The following is a 27,365-nucleotide window of genomic DNA, read 5'->3' as shown; positions in this document are numbered from 1 at the left end:
CAAACAGTTCAGGGTGAAATATAACACACATGGCACATAGTTAGACAAAATGTAAGTATTTTCAGTTCCAATTTAAAAATAGGAACCCCCCCCCAAATAGGAACCCAATATACAATATACGCTTGATTAAAAAAAAAAAAAAAGGAAAGTCTATTATTACATATGTAAACATATATTTGGGTAAATATGTAACTACATACAACAAAGAATTTTCCTGAAATTATAGCAAATGTATTTATATCAAGCAAAAACTACTAACTTACTGAATAAGTAATCACATTAACAAAAAGCCCTAAGGGCAAGTATTTTCAGATGACATTTTGTCGCCTGAGCCTCATCTTTGCTGTCCAGACTGTGTCTCTAGAGAGGGAGAGCCATGGCACTCCAAGTCTCTGGATGAATGAAAGATGGAGGTTTTAGGTTTAAAGATTTTTTTTTTTAAGATTTTTTAAAAAATGTATTTATTTGAGAGACAGGGATCACAAGTAGGCAGAGAGGCAGAGAGAGAGAGAGAGAGGAGGAAACAGGCTCACTGCAGAGAAGAGAGCCTGATGTGGGGCTCGATCCCAAGACCCTGGGATCATGACCTGAGCCGAAGGCAGAGGCTTTAACCCACTGAGCCACCCAGGCTCCCGGGAAGTTTTAGGTTTAAAAGAAATGCGCAGACATCTCTCCTGGGTCGGACAGGTCTTTGGACTGCAACTGACACTTTTCAGGTAGGTGGAAAGGAGGTAACCACTCCCACAGCTGGAGTGGGGTCTGGGCATTCCTGAAAGTCTTTCAAACACAAAGCAGAGAGGCAGGGATGTCTGAAATTACCATTGACATGATCTCAAGCTGCTTTTCAGAATTTAATGGGCAGGAACAGATTCAAATTATTCACAAAGAAGCGTTGGAGAGACAAAGAGAAAAGAGAAAAACCCTCCCTGATGGTCAAACAAGGGTGCATGAAATTAGCAACCCATGCATGTGGGTCCAGTTTGCACCTAGGCTGTTAAGTTCTATTATTTAACTATTTCCAGAAGAAGTATGTCTTTAAAAAAAAAAAGAAAAAAGAAAAGAAAGAAAGATTGTCTTGGAATCGGTGGTAATGCATAGGCTTTTGCTTTTTGGGGAGATTTTTTTGGTTGGTTAAGTTTGATTTTTGATGCACTGAATTCAGTAGGTAATATCTGAGCATGGTAGATAATTCCAAAGAGACAAAATGTCTATCTGCAGTGAGTAGTGATTTCCTTTCTACCCTCCACCACCAACAAATTGCCTTCCCAGAGCCCACCACTGCTGCCTATTACTTATGCTCTAGGCAAATATAACCAAATGTCTGGGTCTCTCTCTTTTTTTGTTTTGGTCCTAGGGGCCATGTTCCATACACAGTCTGCAAGCTGCTTCTCTCAATTCATCTCTCCTGGGGACTGCTTCATATCAGCATGTCTGGAGAGCTTCCCATCCCTTCCAATAGGTATAGCACATTCTGATGAATGATCACCCCACAGCATGCGTCCTACCAGGACCCTGCTAATGACCACGCTTGCAGAACTTTTCTTCTTGGATTTCCAGCTAAAACTTTAGCTGGTAGGCCAGCTGAAATCGTTCTGCTTAATTTTGTTCAATTTCTGTTTAATTCTGAATTCTGCTTAAATTCCCTTATATCAGTTATTTAGCAAAACCTGAAAAATCCTACAGCTACGGAGCAAAAGCAGTGCTTGGAGAAAACAGCGATGAGGAGGCAGACTTCCGGTCCTCCTGTCTCTGCGTCTCCTTGGGACCTAGCATTATTCACATCGTGGGCACTTTTATTGCTGTCGCTAAATGTCAGGACATTCATGGGCTGAATGAATGAGAAGATGTGAAAGCACATCTCCTGTGACCAAATATCACAACCAGGGGGCCAGGAACGTGAAACTCACTCAGCCGAGGATCCTGATTTGCACTTGGTGAAATGTTACTGTCTTTTTCCTTTCCTCCCCTCCCCTCCCCTCCTCTCTCCTTTCCTTTCTTTTTTTTTTTTTTTTTTTTTAATTTATTTATTTGTCTCAGATTGAGAGAGTGAGGTGGAAGAGGGAGAGGGAGAGAGGGTCCTAAGCAGGCACTGTCCTGAGTGTGGAGCCTGACACAGGGCTCAATCTCACCACCGACCCTGAGATCATGACCTGAGCAGGACAAGGGGAGATGGCGAGGAGAAGAGAGTTGAGGGAAATTGGAAGGGGAGGTGAACCATGAGAAACTATGGACTCTGAAAAACAAGGACAGAGTCCTTGTTGAGGGTTTTGAAGGGGCGGGGGGTGGAAGGTTGGGGTACCAGGTGGTGGGTATTAAGGAGGGCACGGATTGCATGGAGCACTGGGTGTGGTGCATAAACAATGAATACTGTTAGACTGAAAAGAAATTTTTAAAAAAGTTGTATGTTATATTGTAATAAATAGTAAAATTAAAAAAAAAAACCTAGAGTCGGACGCTTAACCGACTGTGCCACACGGGCGCTCCCAGAAGGCTGGTGTCTTAAAGGCAGTGTACTTCTGATCTGTCAGCCAATTGGAAAACTTGTGGCCGCAGAAGGACCTGCAGAAGAAACATTCTAAATCATGAAGCGTGTTCTATGCTTCGGGAGAGGGCCGCAGCTTAACTGCAAATTCAAGAAAACTGGGTTTTATTATTAGAAAGTTAATTCTATTCTGCAACATTCACACATTCCCCAGTTCGGGAACTGTACCTATCCTTCAAGATCCCTTTGAATGTGCAAACCAACTAGGAAATGCTCTGCCTTCTGCAGGCCGCCTGTCTCCCAACAGCTATTTCAGGCAGGAGCTGCTGCTCTGGGAGGGAAATACTTCTTGCAGGCCAAGATTCATCAGCTTGTTTTCAGGAGGAAAAAATACCAAAGGGTTGGCTTAGCATGTAAATGAAGGCAGCCTGACTGTAACACTAACTTCGGGTTATGGTGACACTGTTTCGAACCATCCTGCACACGCATTTTTGTTCTCTTCTGTTTTATGGGTGTGTTGTTGTTGTCCTTATTGTTTTGCTTTAAACTCTCTGGGCTTACCAGTTGAGACATGGGATATTCCTCACCCACCCAAAACATAAATCCGCTGTCCTCCAAGATGCTACTTGCCTTATGAATATACAAATCACCAGGAGGGAGACTGTAAAGTATTTTCTCAGGAAGGTCCCGTTTTTCTTCTGCCGCTGATGCATTTCTCCACCACACTTGTTACAGCAACGGCACAGACCAAAGCAAAACCCGACCAGAGGCATCAGAAAGACAAAGAGCAGTCCCAGGACAGCACAAATAATAATCCCAATTTCATAGTAGATAATCTGCAGACCAAACAAAAGAAACAGCATATACCATGACACAAAATAACACGTAGAACATTCCATAGTGTGCAGGTTACATTTGTTTAACCTATTTGATAGGTTGAATCTTCAAGTGTGCATGTGCATATTTCCATCTCAATCCTCCTTTCTTTCTTTTTCTTTTTTTAAGAGGGACGGGCATGGGGAGAGGGAGAGAATCTAAAGCAGGCTCCATACGCTAGGCATGGAGCATGATGCAGGGCTCGATCTCACAACCCTGAGATCATGACCTGAGCTGAAATCAAGAGTTAGATGCTTAACTGACTGAGCCACCCTATAGTCCCTTGATGCCCTCTCTTGAAACAGAGGAAGACAAATTTGAGTTATCAGAATATGGAATCAAGTAGTTACTATCTTCTTCCAACTCACAGTAAAATGTCCAAATGCAGGGTCAAATTGCAAACGGCTGAATTTAAACCCCAAATGTTATTGGGTACATTATAGATAACGTATGATCAGTGACAATGGGCGAAGTGAAGAATAGGGCCTTCGTAAAGTGGTACCTCTCCTGCCATGCAGGTACAGCTGGCCTCAGTAGCCCGTGTCTTAGATAGTCCTATGTTCCTAGGAACTAGAGCAACTTTGAGATAGACTAATGTGACCTAAATGTATTTTCATAGTCACTGCTGGGGCTGTATTCTGGGATGAAAAAAAAAAAAATTAATGCAACCGGATGACACAAAACTTGAGTTTATTCCAATGCCTGTATATAGTTACTCAAATTTCCACAAAGCAAGACATTTTTAATGAATGACAATTACAGATTGGCTGTTTGTGACTAACGGACCAGCTAGCTAGCAACGGATTCTGAAGCCACGCTGAACAAAGTAAACAAAACACGGGTGTTGCTCCTAGAAGTGAACATGAGGTCTTAGCACTGAACTGGGAGTCAGAAGACCTGCTTTAAATTCCAGCAGGGCGCTTCTAGTTCCCTAGTCCAGAATTAGCATTAACATCATGAACAGAATTGTGAGGGTCAGATAATTAAACGATTCAAAGTGAAAACAACAGCCAAGTGACGGCACACAGTGAATAGTCAATCAATATTAGTTAACTCTGTGGGCAAATGCCTCAGAGTACTGAGGTACATGTGACTCTTTAATATTAATTGAATATCCCTTGATATTAAGGATAAAATACTTTAAAAAAAGGTGGTTGAATTTTGCTGCATTCATTCTGCTTAAACTATGCCACACTCCACAGCCACAGAGAGTCCTGTAACAGCCCTTGGGAATGCACATCATTGACCAATTGAGAACCTAGCCTCTGACACCCCAAACTCTTCTCAATTTCCCTATCATTTCCCAGCAAATGTTCCAAATCATTTACTATTTTTCAAAGAGGTTTAAAATCCTTTCTAAATCCCAGGAGACACTGAACCCAAACCCAGGAGAGAAGGTGTTCTGAAATGTTCTAAATGCACTATGTTTAGCTCCAAGTACAAATTTCACACTTTATATACTACCTTTGCAATGCTACTGGCTCAATATTATATCCAAAAGTATCAGGAACAAGATATGTCATTTCCAGAGTTTTCTTCTGGGCTGAAGTCTGGCTAAGGTCTGGCAAGGACCTAAGTGACTTCCTGATACACAACAATCTCCAGAATGCTCTGTGGATTGTGTGGAGTAGTAGCTCAAGGTTGAAATGTACCGAGATGGGTCGCTATTCTTTGGTGAAGTAGTCGAACTGAAAGATTAGGTTAACAACGACTGCATTAGCAAAAACAGAAACAAGCCACTTTAAAAGCCATCACAGTGGAGAGACAGTGAAGAACAGAGAGTTCTGGAGGAAACACCTCATTACCGGCTGGCTTTAGACAGAGCAACGAGAAACAGCAAACAAGAACTTTACCTTCAGAGTCAAGACTACATTTTCTGGCTGTGGAAGTCAAAGCAGTTGAGGAGTTGAGGAGAGTAAGGCAGAGGCAGCATGCGTCAAGAAAACAGAAAAAGTTACATGAGTGATTAACCACAACGGGGAACGTTAATACTCCATACAGAGAAAATCAAGTGAGAGGAGGATCCCCAAAAGACAGGAACATAAAACTTGAGTGTTTATTAGAGAAACAGCCTTGGGGTTGACTTGGGTCTGGAATTTCCATCTGAAATTTATATTTGGATTTCTTGAAAGGTTCTTAACAATATGCTAATAAGTTGTGGACAGTGGAGGTGGGGAATTGGAGGGAAAGCTACACATGCTTAACACACTAACTGCCTGGTCTTTGCACAATAGGGGATCAGCAGTTGTTTAGAACCCCAGCTAAAGCAATGGCTTCCAACTGAAAATCTGATGGCGTCATCCTCTTGCTCAACAGCATTCCAAGGATTCCTACCATGTTTCATTCAAACCTCTTAATGTGATCCTATAACTTAACCCCGGCTTCATGTCCTCTTCTTCGTCACCATTCTGTTCCTAGGAAGAAGCCTCACGTTCCCCCTTCCTCCCTCCAGCTCCCCGGTGCTGCCTCCTCACCCAGAATGTTATTCCCTTTACCTCTCTGCTCACAAAACTCAAATCTGCCTGGATGTGGCGTCCTTCTGGAAATCTGTCTTGAGAACCAAGTCTGGGTTTGCTTTCTTCCCTGCTTCCTGCTGCCTTGGAGCCCACACGTGCCCTTTGCTAGCACGTGCCCCACATGGAAGGACTGTCCCATGGAAGCCTAAGTCGTACTGTTCGCCCGGAGAGAGCAAGATCCATGATATCACTCTCACCATTGTCTCTCAAGTGCCCACCCAGGGACTTGGCATGCAAACGGTGCCCCACTGGAATCAGGTAACCTGATGAACGGACCAGAGGGTATCTCTGGTCCCGAGATAGGGCTGGACCGCCCCACAGTGAAATACGACAATGAAGATATAGTGAGTTTCCCATGAAATGGGATTTGCTCAGTGTATCTTTTCGGTGGGGAGAGGGAGGTGATAGCATATGAAAGGGGACAAAGTTAATATCGTTGCTAGCATTTTAAATATCCTTGTGTGGCAAAATAAAATTGGGTGGCTCTATGTCACTTTTTTGGAAACTGTGTGCTCTGGGAAATCTAGAAGTTTAGGAACTATAGCTTTGGATGGCAGATTTTCACAGATGTGAAGGAACGATGACTGTGATATTAGTAACTTTTAAATGAGGCATCCAGCATGTCGGGGTGGGCAGCTCGGAGGCACATGCCCCCAGGGTCACAGGGGGCATCCTGAATGACCCTGGGCATGGGCCCCACAAGCTTGTTGTCTCCCAAACCTACCATAAGTGCTTCACAGCACATGTTCAAAACACTGGCTTCCTGCTCTTCCCCTAGAACGGGTATCAGGAGATTTGGGTAAACCCATCCATCAGTCTATAAAGCAAGCCCTGCGTCATGGCTACTATCAGGTGGGTTTCAGAAACCTGCTCTCGCCTCTAAGGTTGGTCATGCTGAGCTGAGGCCCCTGGGCAGAACCACCTGTAAGTTACAACAATCAGCTGATTCTTTTGCATTTAATTTTCCCACTGAGGGGTAGGTCTGGTCCGATATATCTGATGGGCTACCAGCAAACCCCACAGTGGAGCTGGGTTCGTCACTACCTCTTCCCCATCCATGCTGGCTGTCACTCAGGTATAAAGTTATTTTCATGCAATGCAGCAGTCTGAATCCCTCTGTGCCACATTATGTCTGTGGTTCCCCACTCCAGGTAATTACCCATATCGTCACCAGGGCCCTTTTCAAAAATATCAAGAACCAGCCAGCCCTGACCACCTACATCAGAATCTCTGGGGGACGGGCCTAGACCTTGTTGCCAACGCTACTCTGAGCGTTCGTTACCTTACTGACAGAACAGGGATAAGCAGAGATATTATTTTATGCAGTTTTGCAAAGAGAACAAGAGAAAACAGTGAGCAGTAACACGTTTTGTGCGTTATTCTGTTCTAAGCGCTTTACATATACTGTGTAATATATGTTAAATGAGGTAATACCTTGAAGTGCTTAGGACCAGGTTTCCCAGAGTAACGCTCAATCATCAGTCATCATTATCACCATCATCAGAAGTAGAAATAATGCATGTTAACACTATTCTCATCTCTCACCTCCAACAAGCCTCAGACCATGATCCAAGTCATGGACTATCTCACACTGCCTGCTCTCTTAAATGCTACTGAGATTTCCAGAAAGTACGTCCCTTACTTGGAAAGGAGACTGTGCTCTGACCACGTCGCCTGGGGGGCGGGAAACAAGGAACTCATTCACTTAGCTTTCCCAGACACGTATCCTGCCATATCCTAAGTGCCAAATTGATATCCAATGACTGTTAACACTAGTGAGGTCATGGAAGTCAGCAGGGATGGGGCCCAGGCCCAGCACCTGTCTCCAGAGGAAGCTTCTAGAAAGGGAAAGGTAATAATTGAAGAATGACATGAATGAGGAAGGGCAGCCAACCAAGAGGCTGGAATAGAGAGGGACCATGACCACGAGGAATCGAACCCAGGAGGTCATCCCAAGGAAGCTGGCCACTCCTATGGACAGGGATGCACAGAATGGAAAGTCAGAGGTGGTGGCGGGGGTGGGGGGGATGGGAGGTGGGGAAAGTACTGGGAGAGCTGTCTCCTGGAAAGGTTTCTAGAGGGTAGGTGGCACTTAGGGCTTGTTGGGGGGAACCAATGTAATCATCTACCTAAATTACCCAAACAATGCATTCTTTGAAGATGGGAACTGTGTCCTTTCCTTCAGTTGAGGAGCTATTGCTTGACAAGCTCGGCTGAGAGGCTCTTTCTTCAGAAAGCCCATGTGAGCTGGGAGGCGGGTGACGGTATGCTGTTTCCCTTGGTTTTCAGTCAGCCAGAGACTCTGGGAAGGGGCTCACCCACACGCTGGTCCCCGAGGGAACGCACTCAGGAGCAAGTTGCCCATGTAATCTCTACCTAGACCCCTGTGGTGAGAACAGACTATTCTTGGGAAGACCAAACTAAGTAATACTTGTAAGTCATGAACAAGGGCATCCACCTCTGAGCACAGGCTATAGATGTGCTAGGAACCTGGGGTTATTGGAGTCATTGCTTGGATTTCCATAGCTCCATCTGCCTGATTCTCAGCTTCCCTCTTGGTTCTATAATTCCAAATTCTATTCCCCTCCCAGATTTCCATTTCTGTCCGACCACTTTTTCCCAGGGATGATTACCCACCATCACAGTCTGTGGCTTAATAGGTAGAAGGCACGGCTTGAAGGCTGTCAGTCTCTCCATACAGCCCAGAATACACTCACATGAGCTGTGTCTTCCAGACTTTAGAACTACAGGCCACTACTACAGTGGCCGGATTGAGCCTACTTTTTGTTAGTGGTATGCTTGTCAGTTCGGAGTTAGACTCATCTGGGTACAAACCCCAGTTTCAGCATTTAGTCCCTGGGTGACCTTGGGCAAGTCCCCCAGCCTGAGTGCAGGATTTTCTTGCATGCGCCGTGCACACACACCTCTGCCTCGGATCGGTGTCGTTGTGAGGATTAGAGACAATGTCAGCCTTCTAAACCAGTGTCGGCCCAGGTGGACAAGAATTAGTCTTACAGAGAGGGCGATGACCTAGTCTACACTTCAGAACCAACGACGCAGCTTTGTGCTTTGAGCCGAGTGCTCGTAACCGGAAGTAAGGCTGTATTTCTCATCTACTCCACCTGCCTCGACGTCTCGATTCAAATGCCAACTCTCCCGTGGCATCTTTTCCTGATTTCCCAGGGACAACAACAATCCCCCTCCTCTGAATGTTCACGTCCTTTATCAGAACTTCTCACGTGATGCGAGTCTCCCTCCATCTCACAGTCCAGCTGTCGACGGCATTGGTCTGCTGGGGCCGCCATGACATAGTGCCACAGGCCAGAGGGCTTGAACAACAGAAGGGTATTTCCTCACAGGCCTGGGAGCTGGGAGTGGGCAGGGTTGGTGTCTTCTGAGGCCTCTCTCCTTGGCTTGCAAATGGCTGTCTTCTCCCTGTGTCTTTACGTGGTCTTTTCTGTGTGTATATGTGTGTATGTCCTAGTCTCCCCTTCTTTCAAGGATACCAGTCAGACTGGATTAGGACCCAGGAACGACCCCATTTTAAGTTAATTACCTATTTAACAACGTTATCTCTAAATATAATCCCACTCTGAGGCGCTGGGGATTAGGATCTCAGCTTATGAATCGGAGGCACAATCAGCCCATAACATCCGTGTTTATTTCTTGTCCCGTATCAACTGTGAGTTGGAGGAGTGAAGGCCGTACTTTCACGTTTGTCCCCCTACCATGCCTCGTTCCTAGTCAGAACTATGTCAACAGAGATAAAACGAATACATAAAACAAAAGAGAGAAGCATTTTTTAAAAATGTGAAGGAGGAGAGGGGCCGAGGGTCTTAAAGCTCTACCTTTAGCTTTCAGTTGAAGTGTAAAAAGGAGGCAGTTCCATGAAAGTCCTAGTTCCCTTTCAAAGTCAGGCCCAGCCCTTGGAATAAAAGGGCTGTGAAGAGAGTTCACTAAAAGAGCACCCAGCCCGAAGGTCACTGCCACAGCGGCTCCACCGTCATCTGAAGGCTCACCAGAGGAGGAAATGCTGCTCAGCACTAAGAAAGCTGAGAAGACTCAGAGCCACTCACCTGGCCAGACCTTACCTGTGTGACTGCGTAAATCAGAGACTCCATGGGCACCAGTCAGTGCAGAAGATGCTGTTGGTGCCCCCCACCTCCCTCAGGCCTCAGTCATTCCCCTGGGCCTCCTCAAACTTCTAGTTACTGCCATCTTTAACTCTGTGCCTGAAGGCCTTTTATGGAACCAGGCCAGGTCAGAAGTGCTTGCGGATGAACCCTCTCCTCCCGTAACCTGTGACCCTTCAGTCTCGGCGTCTGGACGCCTCAGCTCCCTCATCCTTCCAGTAGACTAATTCGGACACTGGTGGTTGGCACCGCTTCCCCAGCAATTCTATAGGATGATGCTTCAGTCACCCCTTGGGGCAGGTGGCTTCAGGCCACACCCTTTACAGGTTGCCCTCTCTCCCTTGTATTATTCTCCAATTCCCAGCCAGTATTCCCTGCACCTCCCAAACAATTGGCTTGTCCTTGACTCCTGCTCTGCTTGGGAGGACTCTAACCCAACACACCCAGCATACATCAGACTAAACCACTCAGAGAGCTCCCCCAACAAGGTGCCTGGCTTCCCTGGGGTCTTCACCTCACCAGATCCCTCTTCCTCGGACAACCATAGAAAACATGACCCGGATTCAGGTCATTCATGAGGGCTCAGTTCTGTCTCCTCTCTCCACTTCACCCAGATGCCAATGGTTTTTGTTCATCTACAAAGACAGCTGAGGTGGAGAGGAAATCAGCTACTAGGGAGATACCAGTTTTATAGGACATCCAATTGAATACCAAGCCCGCCATAAAGGTCCTGCCCAGCTAAGAATCCTGCCATGGAGAGCGGCAGCGCAACACTGGCAAGTAGGGCTTCTCAGAGTCACCTCAGGGTCTCAGGACCCCATCCTCCAAGGCCTGGAACAGGTGAAGCACGCTACCCCCGCCCATGTCTTGGCAGAACCAGTTGGCATTCAGGCCAGGCTGCTGCTGGCACGAGAGCTGTCCACACTCACTTTGTTCTGCCCAGGAATGCGGGCAGACCCAGGCAATCCTGTTTGGGACACACATGAGGCCCGCGGCATTTAATAATGAAAATGTTCTCCACGGTCCTAGGGAAGGCCGTGAGCACTGCAGAGAAACTGGCTCATCGGCTTTTATATGTGTAAATGGTTTTTAGATAAGGCTTTCCTCTTTGGCTTCTGTGTTTGCTTTCTCTTGAGTATCGCTTTATTGCAAATTGAGAATAGGAGGCAGGGTAACCACAGCACCTGTGGTCCATTCACGGGGCAGGAGTTCACCGCCCGCCCCATACACCGCCCCCCACACCCACCAGGGACACCACCATCCGCGTTTGCTGTGGCTGGCGCTTCAAGAACGTCCGCCATATGTCTGCTTTTATTGTTCTCTTGATAAACACCTTTGTGCCGGGGAAGGAGAGAGCAACGGGACAAAGAGCCTAACAAATGGATCCAACTATTTTCTTTCTTTCTTTTTTTTTTTTAATTACCCTAACATTCAATGCAACAAACATTTGTCTATTTCACTGGAAACCCCACACTCACAGTAAACTAAAATCAAAAGAATACACTCTTCTGTTTAGGTAGTTGATGCAGACACAAACGGAGTGAATGGGCAGAGCAGCACCTCGGTATTAAGTAGAGACACACAAGGTCGTTAATATGGTCCACTTGGGAGCATTCAGGGTCCCGCTCACCTCCCCCTCCTCTCCACTCTTTCACGCCTTGTCCTGTGGCTCACCTGGTCCCCAAAGCCTGAGATGCCAGCAAAGGTCCCTCTCCATCTGCTGCAACCCTGCTTAGTATCCTTTTTACCACGAGCCCCCCAATCACCTCCTTGTGGAAGAGCTTCCAGTCAGATTTAATTACTTTCATCTACGTTCCTCTGCATATTACATATAAATCTACTTATTTCCTCCTTCTCCTTCTTCTTCCTTTAACAATGAGGTACTGTCTCTGCCATCTGGCTCTTTATCTCCGGAGACCAAGGGCTGTTTTCCTTATCTTTAGCCGGGGCAAGTGCACACACAAAGCTCTCAATGAACCTGCTCAAATGTGAAGTTGCTTTTCAACAAACTGTATTTTTAAAACAAACTATACATCCCTGTTTCTAGAAATGCTCAAACAATTCTACTTAGTTAGGGAGTTCCTCTCCCTTAGCTAAAAAAGTACCATAATACTTCCCTTACGGAAATTTGGGTTTTTAAATAACATACATCTTGAAAGGTGAATGTTTCTTCAAATCCTACTTTTGGAGTTTCTGCTGCAGTTCAAATGGGATTTATAAAGTGCTTTAATATTTCATAAAATTTCTTAGTTAAAAAAAAACCTCCGGGGGTGGGAAGTTGGGGGAACCAGGTGGTGGGTATTAGAGATGGCACGGATTGCATGGAGCACTGGGTGTGGTGCAAAAACAAGGAATACTGTTATGCTGAAAATAAAAATTAAAAACAAAAACAAAAAAAACTCTACAAATTTCATAGGTTAACTGATTGTTTAAAGATTTACTTCCAAGTCAGCCAAAATCTTGTGCATACTTATTTTCCTAACAAATATACCAATAAAAATTACCTTCTCATACTCAGTTGAGAAGTCGAACTTCTTTTGTAGAACTTTTCTTAAAATATCTGTGGGAAAAAGCCGCAAAAGAAGAGCAAGTTTACTTTTTCAGTAAAAACACAAAATGCATATTTAGGAAATAAAGTCTACATATACTCACAAAGTATTGTACTTCTCTCTATGTAGTAGTCTTATAATTTTATCCCTATTTATTTTAGAGAGAGAGAATGCATAAGCAGGAGGAGAAAGAGTGGGGAGAGGGAGAGAGACTCTCCTAGCAGACTCCCTGCTGAGTGGGGAGCCCAATGTGATGGGGAGCTCCATCCCAGGACCCTGAGATCATGACCTGAGCCAAAATCAAGAGTCGGATGCTCAACCAACTGAGCCACCTGGGCACCCCAATTTTATTCCTATTTCTTAATGTAGGTAAATAACTGAGCTAATGAGACTTAAACCAGAAGCAAAGAATGGAAGACAAGTATTTTTGACTCACTATTTTGTCAGTGGCAGAATTAGAGGGTTGCCATCTTTAAGAATTTTCAATTTCTCACAAGACACCTTAATATTCGCCAACATACATGTCATTAATAATCCCTGATAACATGTGACACAAACTGCTCACTGTTAATTTTTAGAACCACAAATGCCACTTATTCTTTAATCATTCCATATTTATGTAATATTTTACAAATAAAAGCAATCTTACAATTGAGTTAATCCAGAGTTCTTCACATGAAACATCTCTCCCTTCCCATCCCCAAATAGCACATGAAAACCTGAAATAATACGCAAAATGGGATTTTTTTCCCCCTACATGTGCATTTGGGACAATTTCAAATTCTTACATAGGTGAAGACTCCCCTCTTACTCTGACCACAAATCCAGTCATGCTGCAACTGGGGATTGGCCAGAGAGAGTAACTTGTCTAAAATCTGTGATGTGTAAGAACAAGCCCAGGTAGGTCTTCCCTTCTCGGCCCTGCGGTACTTCCCACACTCCACACTATAACTGACCCCACCAATGAACTTCTGCAATGCTCTGGCTGTGCCATGCTGACCACTTCAAAAGTGTACGGCAAGGGAGAAAAGGAATCCCTGCTATGAATCCTTTTAGAAAACAAGTTCAGGTTTACACACCAGGAAACAAAGCAAGCCATATCCCCATAGGGCTTTCTGGAAAACAACTTCAACCCGCACAGAGCAGACTAAATGCAGCAGGTCTTTAAAGGGTGTGCTATAGGAGCAGGGATCAAACTGGAAGTTTTGGGATGCCTACACTAAGCCTAGGGTACCGGGAACCCCAGTTATTTCTCCAAGGGACATCAGGGCTGCCCACCCCCACAGATCTCCTCACACTTTGAACTAGTCACTTCACTTTGATTTGTTTTTAAGATGTATTTATTTGAGAGAGAGAGAGAGAGAGCTCAGGGGGAGGGGAGCAGAAGGAGAGGGAGAATCAGGGAGAGCAGATTCCCTGTTGGGCATGAAACCCCACACTCAGGGCTCCATCCCAGGACCCTGAGATCATGACCTAAGCAGAAATCAAGAGTCAGCCACTCAACAGATAGACTGTTTATTTTATAGACTAGGCTTCTGTTCTGGATTTCATTGAACATAAGGGTCCACCGATGGTTTTTTTTTTTTTTAATTGGAAATCATCCATTTATTAAAATATATTTAATGACACAGGTGATGTTCATGTGTTGCCTTTGGGGATCCTGATCTAAGTAAGAGTTGGGATGGAGACCAAGCTCCATTACCTTCTGGGTATCTAATCTTGGGTAAAGAATTAAAAGCCAGGAGCATTCTCATCAGCAAATCAGGATGATGTCAGTCACCACCCTCCAAGGATTCCTTCGGGCCAAGTGAGATAAATGAGATTACATTAGTCTGGCCACACAGTACCCATCCACTTTTCTCATCTTTATAAACCCAAATCAATCAACCAACCCAAATGAAAACAAGATATCTTCAGGGGAGCTGGTCCCTCCGTCCCTCTCAGGTCACACTGACCAGGGAAGTGACCCCTGAGAGACGGATCCTCACTGGCTTACGTGGCAGATCTGCACGTATGGCCTGTGAATCCCCTGGAATCCTGGAATCCTCAAGGTCTGCTCAGGGTTCCCATGAGGTAGAAGCAGAAGATGTTATTTGCCATTTCACCACGTTGGCATTTGTCCTCAGGGTACAGAAGCGATGGTGGAGAAGGCTGTGTGATTTGGCACGAGTCACACAGTGTTCATTGTGTTCTATGCTGCCATGAACTCGAGGAAGATAGAAAGCCCAGTTACACATCAGAAGAATCTTGGTGAAGCATTACAAAATCGTGATTTTATCAGCTCTCAACCTCTGAGGAACCATCTTTCTAGTATTCTGTGTCAAGAAACAGAAGTATACATAAGGTGCTCCTGCTGCACACCCCGGTACCCAGCTGTCTTCAGAGAGAGCACAGGGTCCTCGTTTTGAGTTGGGAGCGAAACCCCTCACGGAACATTGTTTTTGCTCCAAAGAAAGACAAACCATGGTTATCCAGGTTGAAGCACCTCGTAGACATTTTCTCTAACATGGAGGAAGTGGAGCCCGCAACTTCAAGAAAGCGGCTGACAGGACTTGCTGCCAGTGATAAAATTAGAGCACTGAAGCAGAAATTAGAATTTTGCAAAATTTGTATCTTGGCGGTTGACAGACGCGGGATTTTGCCACATCCTTCTCATTCCACCTTAACAGGTTCTATCAATAACAGGTGTAGCAGGTGCTTCCCTAAAGAGCTCTGTGGAGGCAGGCAAATGTGACATACATAGACCAGGTGTTGGCCACAGCCTCCGTGAGAGAGTGACAGTCTTCTACTGTCCAACAGACGATGCCATCAGCTCTCTGGAGGACTGACTCTCCCAAGTCCTGGGATCCTAGTGGTCGCAGGTGTTGGGGAATGGTCCCAGCTACACCAACGGCACTCCTTACTGACAGCTCACCCCAGTCCTTTGTCTGCCAGCTGGCTCCGTCTCTCTGCTAAAACAGATCCTTGCTGCGAGGGCCAAAAATCCATCCGAGGCTTTGGAGCAGGGATGTTCTCCCTCCCCCTGCTTTAGAACAGCCCTGCCTAAGAGAAATCTACTGCAAGCCATACAAGTCATTTCAAATTTCCTATTAGCCACATTTAAAAATTGAGAAAAAAAATGGGTGATTATTTTAAATTAATTTTAATAATCTGCTGTACTTAATCCAGATACATGCAATATTTTGTCATTCCTATATGCAATCAATATACAAATATTAATGAGATACTCTACAGTCTTCTTTTCACACTAAGAGTTCAGGGTCTGGTGTAGATGCTCATCAGTACATCTTAGGTCAGGTTAGCTACCGTTCAAGGGCTCAGTGGCCACATGTGGCTGTGGCCTCCCTACTGGATGGCACGGGGTCAGAAGCTAGTCATCCACCTTGGAGCGATTCCATTTTACTCAAAGCACCTTAAACCCCTTCCCTCCCAGTGTACCCTGTCACGAGAACACAAAATGAGCATCCACAGCATCCATGTTCCCTTTGCCTTCCCTGTGTATCTCTAAGTGGCTCTTAATCCAGGTAAATGAACATGGGAAAGGCCTGGAGTATACAGCTCAGTGTCTTTGGGGGTAGGGCCCTGGCATTAATGCTGCTGCTCACACCTCATGTGGGAACTCATGAAGCCCCATGTTGCTGGTGAGAACCTTGAATTGATTGTGGTCCATCTCAGAAAGCATAACCTCGGGAAGACCCGGGGTCCCGCTTATGCTTCCTGAGCCCCCGCCATCCTTGCTTGGTCATTCTGCTGTTCTGCAATCCTTTGTGTTTGCCTGTGTCTTCCTGGCCAGCTCGTTAAAGGTTTCCAGTGGAGACTATCTTGACCTCTATTCCGGGGCTTCAGAACTGTTTGTGGTATTAACGCTGCATAAATGTAACTTCATCATAAAGAGTGTTGCTTCCTTTCCATAAATCGGATGAGATCCCCGAAGGCTGTGATTAGTTCCTGGTATTGCCTGGTGAGTGAGGTAGCCATTAGCATTTGGGCTACCACAGTGTTATCCTGCCCTCCGTGAGACTTCAGTGGGGACAACAGTGGCCATCTTATCCTTCTTGAACTGAAGGAAGGTCTGCTCTGACGGAACATGATAGGCACTTAGCATGGGACAAACAACTCCCAGAGCCCAGGGAAAGATTCTCCCTGCCCTGAAGTTGGGGAGATACCTGGCCACCTTTCCCATGTGGCAATTTATTTTCCATCATACCAATCTCAAGCTCTTTATACAAAGTAACAGTGGCCTGTTAAGATACAGCAGTATTTTCCCTCCTGGGAAATATGGGAGCCAATGGACAAGGAAGTTCTTTTCATGGTAAAACACTGTCTCTCATTTTCTGGTCTCATGAAGGAGTCTGTGAGTCTTTCCACAAGGTTGGTGGCTGTCAGTCTCTCTTCATTCAGTGCTTAGATGGAACAAGGTCTTCTTACCTGGGACTTACTTTTAAGTTTCATGTGCTGATGGAAATTAAGGAATGCAGCAGCAAGGGCTAATTCTGACCTCTTAAGTTATACTACCAACTTACAAAGTAGATTGTTTTTGTTTGGTTGTTTGGTTGTGGGCTTTTTGCTGTGTGCATGTATATGTGTGTGTGAATAATTTCTCTATGGATTTTTTGATGTCTAAAGCCACACAGCAAGATAAAATCAGGAAAGCAGGATCTGTATAGAAAAAAAATTCCATCTTCCTTATCTTAGCCAAAACTCATCTTTGATGAAGATATTTCTGTTCCCTAACTGGCTTCTCTTAGTAAGTATGCAGGTTCTGGCCCAAGCTAGGCGAAACGAGATTCCACTCTTGGAATGTTCTCTTGGAAAATGAGTAGAGGGCTCAAAAAAAACAAAACAAAACAAAACCCCAAAACAAAACACACACACACACTGCTGTTGGTAGTTGATTAATCAGATTTGTGAAGACTTAAGTGATCTTGCAAAGATTTTGCTGATATCTACTGACAAGACTTACCTGGCTAGGTCTCTAATCAAAAGAGGTACTACCTTATATCTTCTAAAGAACAGAATCTCCCCCAAAATGCTAAATTATATTTAAAAAATTTTTAAGGAAGAGATTTTTATATCTGATATAAATAAACATTAATATGTTGCAATTCATTCTTTTTTTTAAAGATTTTTAAAATTTATTTGAGAGAGAGAGAGAGAGCGCGGTTGGGGGGAAAGGGGAGGGAGAGGGACAAGCAGACACCCCACTGAGTGCAAAGCCCAACCAGTCTCATGACCAGACCTTGAGATTATGACCTGAGTCAAACCAGGAGTTGGATGCTCACGGACTGAGCCACCCAGGCGCCCCAATCCTTAGTCTCTGTGAAACAGTATTATTTGTAATGCAGTTCTTGAGTAAATATTGCTATGGAATGTTATTTTGTTCATAGCTGGTAATGTTTTTTTGCCAAAACTATTCTAATTTTAGCTTGTTTTATTTTAAAGTTTTTTTTTTTTAAGTTTAGTTAAGTATTATATTCAGGTCATTTTAATTAGTCTTTTTTGCTTTTTTTCTACCTGATGTTTCCTAGTCTCTCTAACTAGATGTAACAAGACAGAATTATTAAAATTAAAGCAAAATGAGTGATTACCTTAGAGGCATTATGGTGTTAAGCATCAAAATTGGTCTGAAAAACAATCTGAGGGTTTTGAAGGGGGGGGGGTGGGAGGTTGGGGGAACCAGGTGGTGGGTATTAGAAAGGGCACGGATTGCATGGAGCACTGGGTGTGGTACAAAAATAATGAATACTGTTATGCTGAAAAAAATAAATAAATTTAAAAAAATTAGAGACTAAAATATATAGAATTGATTTTTCTTTATGAACACACCTTGGAGGGTGAATCTTTTTTTTAAGCATTTTTTTTTTCCTAATGTCAAGTTAAATATGTTTGTACTTAGAACTCTTATTAATAAAAATTAAACACACACACGTGCACACACAAAGTAAGCTCTCTCAGACACTTACAGTGTTTGCTTGGAAATGTGATTAGCTAAGAGCATAAACAGTGTTAAGTGTTCCTCTGTGGAGACACCATAGTGTTCCTCTTTGACCTCCAGTAGCACTGTCTTAAATTCACATGGTGTGGGGGTCTCTCTACTAAGAATGACTTAATCTGTTAATTTATGCACTAAATCAACACAATAAAGTAAAACATTTTATTCAGGTTTCTACTAAAAGGATTAGTTTTATAAGTAGTATGAAATAATATCCAAGTTCAACTTAGAAACTTACAAAAGCTAGGTTGGCGAATGCATAACTTTCAAGAATTAAATATTAATTGAAATTTTAATTGTTTCTCTCTGGGCACAAAAGACTTTCCACAGGTTCTTAAACATCTGTTTGACAACTCGCTCCCTCCCCCATGCTAGACCTAATTCCGGAGGGCACAAGGGGCAGGTAGGTAAACCAAGCAGAAAGCCTGACAAGTGCAGATAAAACACAAAACTGGACAGGTCAAAGGGTTGACTTCCTGGATGTGCTGGCATTCCACAGGGGAAGGAAGAGCAAGAGGCACTCTGCCCTAACAGAACTGTTCAGTGCAGTGCTTGGTATATGATCCACTAACGCGAAAACATTAGCACCTTCCACTTCCACGCTCCTACCACACTCTCTTCCTGCTCTGCCTTTTCTGGTCCTTCAGTTTGTGGCACAGAAGGTGAGTGCCTGGAAGAACCCATGTGTCACCTCATTTCCTCTGGTCCACTGCTTGACTGCATTCCCCGGACCCTACACACTTAGATGGGACATGGGACTTGAGTTCTGGCCAATGGAAAGTGGGCAGGCGTGCGTACACAACAGTTCCGGGCCTGGCCTCTAAAATCACGAGACCCTGCATGCTTGCCTCTTTATCCATCTCCCGGCCAAATACGGAGGATCCAGTGGAAAATCCTGAAGGCTGCAGGGATGGAAAAACCAGGGTCGCAGGACCTCTCCGCTCCATCATTTCTACATTAGACTGAGCCAAGACAGAAAACATTTTTCACTGACACTTGGGCCTGTTTGCTATAGCATATGGTGCCTCTCACCCTAACTGAAAAAAGAGCCTTAGCCAATTAAGACTCCCTATGTTTTTGTGCTGGAGCATCTTCTACCTGTAGCCTGTCCTGCCAGCATATATATATATTTTTAAATTCAGAGTGAGAGAGAGAGAGCAAGCACAGTCAGGCAGAGTGGCAGGCAGAGCCAGAGGGAGAAGCAGGCTCCCCGTGGAGCAAGGAGCCCGATGCAGAACTCCATCCCAGGATACTGGGATCATGACCTGAGCCAAAGGCAGACTCTCAACGGACTGAGCCACCCAGGCATCCCAATATCCTGCCAGCTTTGATCAAAGGTTAACTTGTCTATTCATCTGTTGAAGGACATCTCGGCTCCTTCCACAGTTTGGGAATTGTGGACCTTACTGCTAAGAACACTGGGGTGCCCCTTCTTTTCACTACACCTGTATCTTTGGGATAAATATCTAGTAGTGCACTTGCTGGGTCATAGAGAGTTTCTATTTTTAACGTTTTGAGGAATCTCCATACTGTTTTCCAGAGTGGCTGCACCAGCTTGCATTCCCACCAACAGTGTAGGAGGGTTCGCCTTTTTCCACATCCTCATCAACACTTGCTGTTTCCTGTCTTGTTAATTTTTGCCATTCTGACTGGTGTAAGGTGGTAGAAGATATGGTTCATATATACAATGGACTACTACTCAGCCATGAGAGAGGATGAATACCCACCATTTGCATCAGCATGGATGGAACTGGAGGGGATTATGCTAAGTGAAGTAAGTCAAGCAGTGGTTTCACCCATATGTGGGGCATAAGCAATAGCATGGAGGACCACAGGGGAAGGAAGGAAAAACAGAATGGGAAGAAATCAGAGGAGACAAACCATGAGAGACTATGGAATCCAGGAAACAAACTGAGGGTTTCCAAGTGAAGGGGAGTGGGGGGAGGAGGGGACAGAGTGATGGGTATTGAGGAGGGCACGTGATGTGATGAGCACTGAGTGTTATATGTGTGACTAATGAATTGTTAAACATATCAAAAACTAATGATATTTATCATATGTTGACTAACTGAACATAATAAAAAAAAAAGTTTAACTCATTCTCCTCAGAAGCAGGTACACACGCATAGAACACAGCAGACTGAGGTTTGGTGAAGCCATTAGGTTGGCACTAACGTAAACAGAGATTTTAAAAATCATCTTCATTAAAGGGCTGAAATTTCTGTATTCATAAAAGAGAATGCATGAAAAGGCATTCATGCTCAGAAATGTCACTATAAAATGCGGTACAGTGTAGCTCAGGTAGAACACCTACCTCCTGCTTCTCATTTGTGGGTCTACGAAGCTCTGGAAAACATCTACACTCCTGCCTTAAATCTCCATAAGTCTTTCAACAGCCTCTCTAACAACTGAATTTTCCTAATCTACAAAACACATGTTCAAAACATGCTGATTCAGGTGTCTCTACTGCCAAAATAGTTAAGGAAAATGCTCTCAGGTTACAGTGTTATCCAGGGAAGTTTGCATCAAAAAGGAGTTAAGACTAAGCTGGCTTAGGATCTTGGGATCATCGCCAAGAGTTATGGGCACAAAATGGCTGTTTAGATGGGTTGAGAGCACCAGCTCCCCAGGGTAGCTGCTCTTTCAGGAGCAGAATACAGATTTTCATTAAATGCAAAGTTAGTTGGTGAAAATGTAAACATTTATGTGGTTTTTATGCCACTTGCACTTTCTTCCACATGAATAGGTCTTAGATTCCAGACAGGAAACTCACTGTGGTCGAATCTTCTCTTCCCGTATTGGTCTAGGCTTGCTGGGTTCTGTTTTTGTGCTTTAGAACTTCCTGATTCACATTTTCGATGAATTATCATTTATTTCTTCTCTTCAAAGAAAAATATTTCAGAGTGCACACTCTGGTTATTTCAATATTTCTGGCTGAGTAAGTTCTGGTTATTTGAATAATTTGACTCTGTTTACTTTTTATCAAGAACAGTGTTTAAGTTGCCAACTTATTGCATGAAAAATGTTGAAATCTACATTAAATCGGCACAGTAGATGTGATCAGTTCCGATAGCTAATAGGTTAGTTGAAAGAGAAAACGCATACTAATCATGCCTTTGCTATTTAACTTAAGGCATATAGATACACATCTTTTGCCCTTTGTTTGATGTGGAGTCAAGGTCCATTTTTGAGTATGAGTTCTCTGGCTAGAATGGAGGTGAGTTAGGACAGCCTATGGTAAAAGAAAGCTCCTCACTGGGGCACCTGGGTGGCTCAGTGGGTTAAAGCCTCTGCCTTCAGCTCAGGTCATGATCCCAGTGTCCTGGGATCGAGCCCCACATCAGGCTCTCTGCTCAGCAGGGAGCCTGCTTTCCTTCTTCTCTCTCTGCCTGCCTCTTTGCCTACTTGTGATCTCTGTCTGTCAAATAAATAAATAATATCTTTTAAAAAAAATAAAAGCTCCTCACTTATTTCAAGGTAGACTCATGCCAACAAGCCCACCTCAAAGCTGCACACTTAGGGTATATGAGAAGGGATCCATGCCTCACAAAATTACACCACCTACACATAATGTGCGTCCCCCAGAGAAAGCACTTGGTGATCTCTGACTCAAGATATGGGGGTACCTGGCTGATTTGAATCTTCAGTGATTGAAATGGGGAGAGGAGGAGCTGGCTTTTCTCCAGCTACACACTCCCACCCCCCCCATCCACCACTCCCAATCCCCAAATATTGCAAATGCTTGCCTATGTCAGTCAGGGCCCTCCAAAGAAACAGCATGGTTGAGAGAGGAGACAGATATGGATAGAAAGGGGGATTGATTAACTGTAAAGGCTAGGCATTTTGAAGATTTTATTTATTTAAGAGAGACAGAAGGCACATGAGGGGGGAGAGTCAGAGGAAGAAGCAGACTCCCCACTGAGCAGGGAGCCCAATGTGGGACTTGATCATGGGACTCTAGGATCACGACCTGATGGAACACAGAAGCTTAACCAACTGAGCCATTCAGGCCCCTGGACTAGGCATTTTGAAATCTTTAGAGCAGGCTAGAAACTCAGGCAATAGATGATGTTACAGTCTTGAAAGCAGAATACCTTCCTCTTGTGGAAATCTCAGTTTTTGCTCTTAAGACCTTTCAGCTGATTGTGGGAGGCCCACCCGTGTTATCGAGGGTGATCTCTCTCACTTACAATCAGTCAACCTATTGTAGGTGTTAACCACACCTGTAAAAAACTTTTATGGCGACTCGTAGATTAGCGTTTCATTAAATCACTGGGTACTACAGCCCAGCCGAGTGGATCCAGAAGCGAACTACAGCCCTGCCCAACCATAGAATGACTACGCCCTGCAGGTGCCTGACACGGAGTGTCTGAGCAGCCCTGTTACAGAGCAAGTAGACTCACCATCATTAACGGTGACTGCTGACAGTCGAGCCCCCCAAAACGAGAGGGCTGCAGTTGGGGCCCAGTTAGTGCAAGGGCAGGGGATTCCATGTAGTCTCTGAGGACAACTGATCTTGAATAATGCTCCTTAACCACCCTCCCAAACTGACTTACGTTTGGTGTGTGCTAAACTACAAGACAGGCAAACAAATCCCATTTGAAAGGATTTCCACCAAAAATAGCAGAACCAGGGCACCTGGGTGGCTTAGTCTGTTGAGCCTCTGACTCTTGATTTCGCTCTGGTCATGACCTCAGGTTCGTGAGATAGAGTCCCACCTCGGGCTTTGTGCTGGGTGTGGAACCTGCTTAAAATTCTCTCTTTCCCTCACCCTCTGCCGCACCCCCACCCCAAACACTCCCGCACGTTCTCTCCCTCTCAAAAGAAAAAAGAAAAATTAAAAAAGCAGCAGAACCAAATTTGTTTCTCACTTGCAAGGTTAAATGTTGCGTCTCTGAAGAGAGTACTTAGCAAGCCCATCTTCCAGAAGCCCTGTTTGGTTAGATGTGTCTGCTGTCTTTGACACTGAGATGAACACGGTTTGTCCAGTGCTTGGTCACATTTTCCTGTGCCTGATGGGGGTAAGGCTGAGCCCAAAGAAGTGGTTTTGGGGACCCAAACAAGGCAAGTGTCTCCGGTCTTGGAGTTCATCAGATTCCCTCGGCTGAGCACGTTTCTTCCTGGCATGTCTGCTAGGAGCCTGGCTGAATTTATGCCTCTTCATAACCACTTCATGCCCCAACCATCCCGTGCTTTTCGACTGCATGGAGCACTTCACAATACCGTTCAAATCCTCCAGCAACATGACTAAACTCTGGCTTGGTTTTTAAAATGGGGATTGATGCTTCAGAAATTGAGAAGCCAGGCCGGGTTTAGCAGAACCCATCAGATGCATTCCCTCTGCCTCCAAGCATGTAATCAAGTATTCTGGAGGGCGAACCTCCCCTCCTTTACTTAACATACAGTGTGAGCACTCTAGCCGTGCCTTTTCCTTCATTACAGCTGTCAACACAGGACTCTGCGCCGTTCTCCTTTAATTGGCTGGAGCAGCCTCTCCCCAAAGGACTGACACACATCGGCTTGTACTTGAATTAATGATGGCACTGACTCACTCGGAGAGAGGAGCACGGGAAAGATGCTGACCAGGAAGCTATCCTTGCAAAAACATCTGGGACCAGTGTGGCCCTTGCAGCTTTTTCCCTGCCATGTGTCCACACTGATTGTGCAGTGGGGTGTGCTCTTACCCTGAGCGTGAGGCCGAGCCTGTTATTGGGCAGCCTTGCCTCAAATTCCTTTAGAGGAAGCAAGAGTTCGGGCTATACAGGAGAAGGGAAACTTCTGGGGTCTCCTGCAGCCCGAGGTCCTTGACAAAGCTGCATGTGGATAAAGGCTCAGGGCTTCCTGGTTTCTCTAATGCTGGCAGGGGTCTGGGAAGGGACCGCTGGACCTGGGCAGGATTGGCAGCTGTCTTGCACAAGGGTGAATCCAGGGAAGGGAACAGGGACCACAGCCAAAGTATCTGTCGATTCCTGAGCTATTCGGTTCATTTCCTTCCCTGAGACATTCCTGGAAAGCATAATTCCATTTCCAGCCTTTGTCTCTGGTCTTTGTTGGGGAAAGTTTGCCCTGAGAATCTTTGAAAGGAATGTAATGTGCATCACATGTTTTGGTCTGTGCCGGGGTCCTCATAATCTCCCATGCACTCTTGGGAGAATGTGAATCAGCTAAACCCCATTTTTTACTGCCATGTGCCAGAAGGCTCGGCTGTCGACAATGGCCTCTCCCCAAACAGGGGACAGAGGGGCAGAGCAAAGCGGGGTCTTCTTTTTTCCTGTAGGTTTTTTTTTTTTCCAATTTATTTATTTTCAGAAAAACAGTATTCATTATTTTTTCACCACACCCAGTGCTCCATGCAAGCCGTGCCCTCTATAATACCCACCACCTGGTACCCCAACCTCCCACCCCCCCGCCACTTCAAACCCCTCAGACTGTTTTTCAGAGTCCTGTAGGTTTTTTGAGCTCATTTGGATTTTTTTTTAAGATTTTATTTATTTATTTGATAGAGAGAGATCACAAGCAGGCAGAGAGAGGAGGAAGCAGGCTCCCCGCTGAGCAAAGAGCACGATGTGGGGTTCGATCCCAGGACCCTGAGATCATGACCCGGGCCAAAGGCAGCAGCTTAACCCACTGAGCCACCCAGGCACCCCGAGCTCATTTGGATTTTTGAAAGAAAATTGAAAAAAATTTTTAAACCAAGTACTTTTATTGACATACTGTTCTACCCCTTTCTTCCCAAAAAAATGACATTAAAAAAAAAACAAACCACATTTCTTAACACTATCGAATTAAACATTCTACTTCCTATGAATGTAAATCCAATTTTACCGTATGTTGTGTAGGATATGTGATCTGGGGCCGTTTTCCCAGCTAGAGATCTTAAAAAGAGATGATGCTGAAATCTGCAAAATTCACATGCTGCCTAAAAAATAATCTTTGGAAAAGAAATCACTAAATATTCAAGATCCTAATAAGTATTTGGTTCAGGCCAAATACAATCTTCTAGTGTTTTGTTAATAATGTACTGAAAGTGACGTTTTGTGGTGGTGTGTCTACCCCTTCTGCTTGTGCCAGCTAAGCTGTAAGCTCTCCAAGACTCTCTTGTGTCTGTCCCCAAACCACTTTCTGCCAGTTGTCCTTGATGCAATGATATCATTTAATTGAATATTATGTAAACAGATAAAAAGACTATAAAAAGCAAAAGCTGCTGTTTACATAAATTCTAAGTCAAATGTTTTTAGAAACTCAGTAAAAAAGAGTTGTCTTATAAAAGAGCTGTTGAGTTCAAGGTAGGGGGCACAACTCTAAAATCTCAGAGAGAAGGGATGCCTGGGTGGCTCAGCTGATGAAGTCTCTGCCTTCAACTCAGGTCATGATCCTAGGGTCCTGGGATTGAGTCCTGCATCAGGCTCCCTGCTCAGCAGGCTGCTCTTCCCTCTCCCTCTGCCTGCCACTCCCTCTGCTTGTGCGCTCCCTCTCTCTCTCTCTCTGTGTCAAATAAATAAACAAAATCTTAAAAAAATAAAAAAAATAAAGTCTCAAAGAGAAAACCAGCAAAAATCAAGAAAAAAAATCGGCACTGAGTTTATACTGTAAATTCTTGTTACTTGAATAAAACCCAGATTGAAAATCATAAAGGTTGTGCTGCTGGGGAAATTCCTATTGGAAGACACATTCCTACATCCTTAATGTCAGATGAATGTGAGTATATGAATGCAAAGCAGTCTCCCTCCCACCAGCAAGAAGAACTCATTAGATAATAGACAGTGTTATGGCTTCTCTTGGCCCACCAGAGAGCTCAGCCTGCAAAGCAATCAATTCCACAGAGCACCAAGTCCCTCTGAGGAGAGACAAGGAGCACACAAACTGTTTACCCTTTGATGGTCTGGTAAAAAGAAATCACTAAAAATGCTGACAAGCTCTTAATGCCAAGTGTGGGCTAGCATGTCTACTGTGGATGCAGAAGGCTCAGAAACAGTGAGGAGTTTGCATTTGCTTGCAAGCCTCTTGTGGGTGCTCGTGAGAGCGACTGGAGCAAGACAGGTGATTGGAGGAAAATCCCCCTGGTGGGATAGGTATAGGTTAAGGGCTGCAGAGGGGAATGGGGCCAGAATCTGTATACTTCCCTAGGCCTCTCTCCAATGAAGCAGAAGTCTTAGATCTGCTAAGCAAGGGGGGCACAAAGCCCTCTCAGTCCTCTGTCCATGGCAAAATTCCATTGTTCCTAGGATGGGGGTAAAAGCAAAAGTCATCTGCCTGTGGGGAAGAAGCTGGAAACTCTCCTACCTATAGGTCACAGGTAAAGACTTAATGCTGATGGGGGGCAGGGTAGAAGCAAGGCCCCTCCATGTTTGGGAATGAAACCACTCTCAGGCATGCTACCATTGGGATGAGGGCAAAAAACATGTTCCTTCCCAAGACCAGTACAGATTCCAACGCAAGAGTTTTGCTGTCATGGGAGAAGGTATGGGAGCACAGAATGAACCCCACTCCACTGTCCAGGCTCAGTGGGACGGGGCCTGTCTATGCCTGAGACTGCACCAGGACAACAGAAAACCCCTGCTTCCCACCATGAGCCTAAGTGACAGGCATACCACCTTAGGAGAAGGAACAAGAGCATGGGTGGAACCCTCTGTGCCACAGGTGAGCAGGGATTCCTAAAAGCCAAGGGAGGAGCAGGAGCTCCACGTGAAACCCTCCAGCACCTCAGGCCCCACACCATATACCAGGGGAGCACCATCTACTGCTGGAGGAATTTAAAGCCTGTGGCCCACTGAATGGGATGACAGCCACAAATTATCCCAACCCAGCTCAACTGTT

At 44.8% G+C, this 27,365-nt stretch overlaps 1 protein-coding gene across 6 annotated transcripts in view; it reads right to left on the bottom strand.

Moving 5' to 3' along the window:
• PROM1 (prominin 1) overlaps nucleotides 1–27,365 on the bottom strand; it is a 125,701-nt gene that overhangs the window by 52,943 nt on the left and 45,393 nt on the right. For 4 of the 6 annotated variants that reach the window (XM_044226070.1, XM_044226073.1, XM_044226071.1 and 1 more), the window contains exons 3-5: nucleotides 12,512–12,567; nucleotides 5,212–5,238; nucleotides 3,113–3,318 (exon numbers count right to left, since the gene is read on the bottom strand). In XM_044226070.1, the coding sequence (XP_044082005.1) occupies nucleotides 3,113–3,318; nucleotides 5,212–5,238; nucleotides 12,512–12,567 (289 nt within the window). The remainder of the gene's footprint in view (nucleotides 1–3,112; nucleotides 3,319–5,211; nucleotides 5,239–12,511; nucleotides 12,568–27,365) is intronic. The other 2 variants (XM_044226074.1, XM_044226076.1) reach the window with 1 other exon arrangement.

Source organism: Neovison vison, chromosome 11 (assembly GCF_020171115.1).
Source record: "Neovison vison isolate M4711 chromosome 11, ASM_NN_V1, whole genome shotgun sequence".
NCBI lineage: Eukaryota > Metazoa > Chordata > Mammalia > Carnivora > Mustelidae > Neogale > Neogale vison.
This window is presented reverse-complemented; position numbering and strand designations above follow the sequence as displayed.